At 40.1% G+C, this 2,915-nt stretch overlaps 1 protein-coding gene across 1 annotated transcript in view; it reads right to left on the bottom strand.

The window, feature by feature from the left end:
* Nucleotides 1–2,915, bottom strand: part of CCDC93 (coiled-coil domain containing 93) — a 77,718-nt gene that overhangs the window by 26,026 nt on the left and 48,777 nt on the right. The window contains 2 exon segments of the mRNA XM_012644684.1: nt 735–870; nt 2,048–2,121. Of these exon segments, the coding sequence (XP_012500138.1) occupies nt 735–870; nt 2,048–2,121 (210 nt within the window).

Below are 2,915 nucleotides of genomic sequence, written 5' to 3' on the forward strand. Positions count from 1 at the left end.
CTCAGTCAGGAGAGGCCCTTCTTTCTAAAGGGCCAGTGAGGTACGCAGTAATCACCGGGAAATGAAATGAATGAGAGTGGTTTAGAGCCTAGTTCCAATCAGCCTTATCTGCTTCCTCTCCCCAGCAGGCCTCAGCCTTATCCACCTGTCCACCTTACCTGAGGCCCTTCCAGCCTGGAGCTGGAAGTCCCTCCTCCACTTGCCATCCTGCCTGGCCCTGAAGTAAGATTTAGCTTCCCAATGGCCCCTATGTTGGAGTGGCCTTTCCTCCACTGGATCTCACACTGAACTTGCCCAGCCTCATTTCCCTGCCTCCCACTTCAGTCACCTGTGCACACATCACCCCCACGACTAGACTACAAGTTCCCAGATGGCAGGAGCCAGGGCTTATAATAGGACACAGAGACATCCCAGGTTTTCAGGACAGCCTGGTTTTGTATGATGCTATTCTCTTTACAAAGCTCATGTCAACAAAATATGATGTATTTTTTAAAAAAACTTTATAAGACTTTTCTTTCACATACCTTCGTTAATTAGATAACATCGTTTGCTAGACTGTGCTCTCAATTTTGAGGTTTGGCACAGTTATTAATACTAATCTAACTTCTAGTATCCTTGAAGGGTACCTACTGTAGTACGCTACCCATCTTACACAACTGATACGTAACTGTTCGATGAATCTACTTTTGAAACTGCACTTGGATAGGATGCCACGACAGGACAAGGGGAAGTACACCAAGAGATTTATAAGAGTCCTGGTTTGTTTGCTGATGCTAAACAACACTTACTCGACAATGTGCTTTAAACTCCTGTTCCTGACTTTTCAGATTTTCATTCATGGCTACAAGTGCTCTCAAGTTCTGCAGAATACTGAAGGAAAAAGACCAAAAAAAAAAAAAAAACCAAAAAAACACAACACATGGCAGGCCATTATGATTTTATGAATCACAGCAAAAACCAGGTCCCCAGCTAAATAAAAAGACCCTCTTTTTTATTTCTTTTGTCTTCTCCAAGAATTTCTGATGAATTCTCCACAAAGGATAATGCCATTGATTTAACTGACATTATTATTCATTTATATACCCAAGACCATCAGGCCAGCTCTAAACTAACATTATGGATTCCAGAATTAAAATGTCAACTATAGAAACATCAATGAGTTTCAGAGGTACTGAATATATTTTATGATACCAATTATTCGACTACATTCATGGCATATACAGTATTGAAAACCATTTTTAATATCCATTCTGAAAAGGAAACAAGTTGCTTAAGGCCATTAAAAGCACTAACTTAAAAATAAAAATGTCAAATATCTGACAGCACTTTGATCCAAATCATGAAAGAAAAGTTTTTAATTATAGAGCTAAGTAATCTGTGGGTACTTTTTGTTAAAAATGTCCATCAAACCAGAACTACTCATTCTGCACCTAAAACTTTTTGTGATTTTACAATCTCATTCAAATAAGCAACATCTAGGAGATTTTACCACTCAAACAGTCTGGAGCAAAAAAGGTCAAATGATAAGTGCTTCTTCTCCTCTAACGACAATTAATTTTACATGGAAATACAAAAACAAACAGAACAAAACAAAACAAAACAAAACTACAGCAGCTGTGCCTTGACAAAAAGACTGCACCTGTTTTCCCAAGGATATATATGTTGTTAAAAAACTGGTGGACTCCAGGGAAGAGAACTGGGTGACTGGGGATGGGGTGGGAGGAAGACTTTTCACCGTATGCCCTTTTTGTACCGTAAAGGTATGACCGATTTTAAAAACAGAAAAGCAAACAACAAAATGCTGCTTCTGCTTCGAAGGGGAATTGGGAGAAAGGTTGCCTCAAGGCAACTCAGGCACATTTCAGAACGTGCCTGAGCAACAGAGAGTCGCCACTTTATGGACGGGCATGTGAAATGAACTGAACTGAGGGGCCTGAACCGATGGCCTTTGGCTGTTTTGTCTTGTTCCCAAACAAATTAAGCCACCGTGTATTGGCAAAGTTACTTTTTTTCAAAGGGAAAATAAATGCATGCCGAAACCTCTTACCTTGGATCAGCTTTGGATTCTATCTTCTCAAGGGCTGCTTGCTCTTTGTCCAGTTTCTCACTATAACTCTTCAGCTGCACGAGAGAATGGAGGCGTCGTTGCTAGGGACTTGGTAGCATAGAAGAGTGGGCGCTCCCATCCTCCTTCCCTCTGGCTCATACCTAAACCCCACTTTCGATAGGTGGCCAAGCCCACTGGATTTGGCTGTGCCTTGAGAAAATAGGTGGAGCAGAGAAATGGGACAGGAGTGGAGAGGTAACCTGAAAAGGTCAAAACCAGACTCTTCTAGACACATTCTGCTGGTTAGAAAAACCTTGGCAAGGTTTCAAATCACTGCAGCAAATGGACGGAAAGCCAAAAGCAGGAGCAGGTGCCCTTTGGTAGCAAGGGGAAAATAAAAAGTGGCCATGAGAGAGACCCAGGCTTAAATCTTAGAATAGCATTATCATGGGTGTTAACGGCAGAGTTAAAACTTTTGACTTCTTGAACAATTTCACTTTCTTTTCCTGAGGCAGATAATAAAGATTTTTTAAAAAAGAAATTTAAACTCAGATTTTAATGTATAAAGTATGCAGTTACAGCATGCAATAGAATACTAAAATGCTACTTAAAAAAAGGAGTTCTTTTACAATGATCTCTGGTATCTACTGTAAGGTGGAGAAAACAAGATGCAAGACCATGAGCACAGCATGCTTCCAAAGTGTATAAAGAAATGTAAATGTGGAATGTATACATGTATAAAAAAGACATGTAATTGCTTGCATATTCATAAAATATCTCTGGAAAGATCCAAAAGAAGCTGGTTACATTGGTTTCTCTGGAGTAGGTAACTGGAAAATGGGGTTATAGGACTATACCTTTTGTACTT

Source organism: Propithecus coquereli, unplaced genomic scaffold (genome assembly GCF_000956105.1).
Source record: "Propithecus coquereli isolate 6110/MARCELLA unplaced genomic scaffold, Pcoq_1.0 Scaffold217, whole genome shotgun sequence".
In the NCBI taxonomy this organism is placed as follows: domain Eukaryota; kingdom Metazoa; phylum Chordata; class Mammalia; order Primates; family Indriidae; genus Propithecus; species Propithecus coquereli.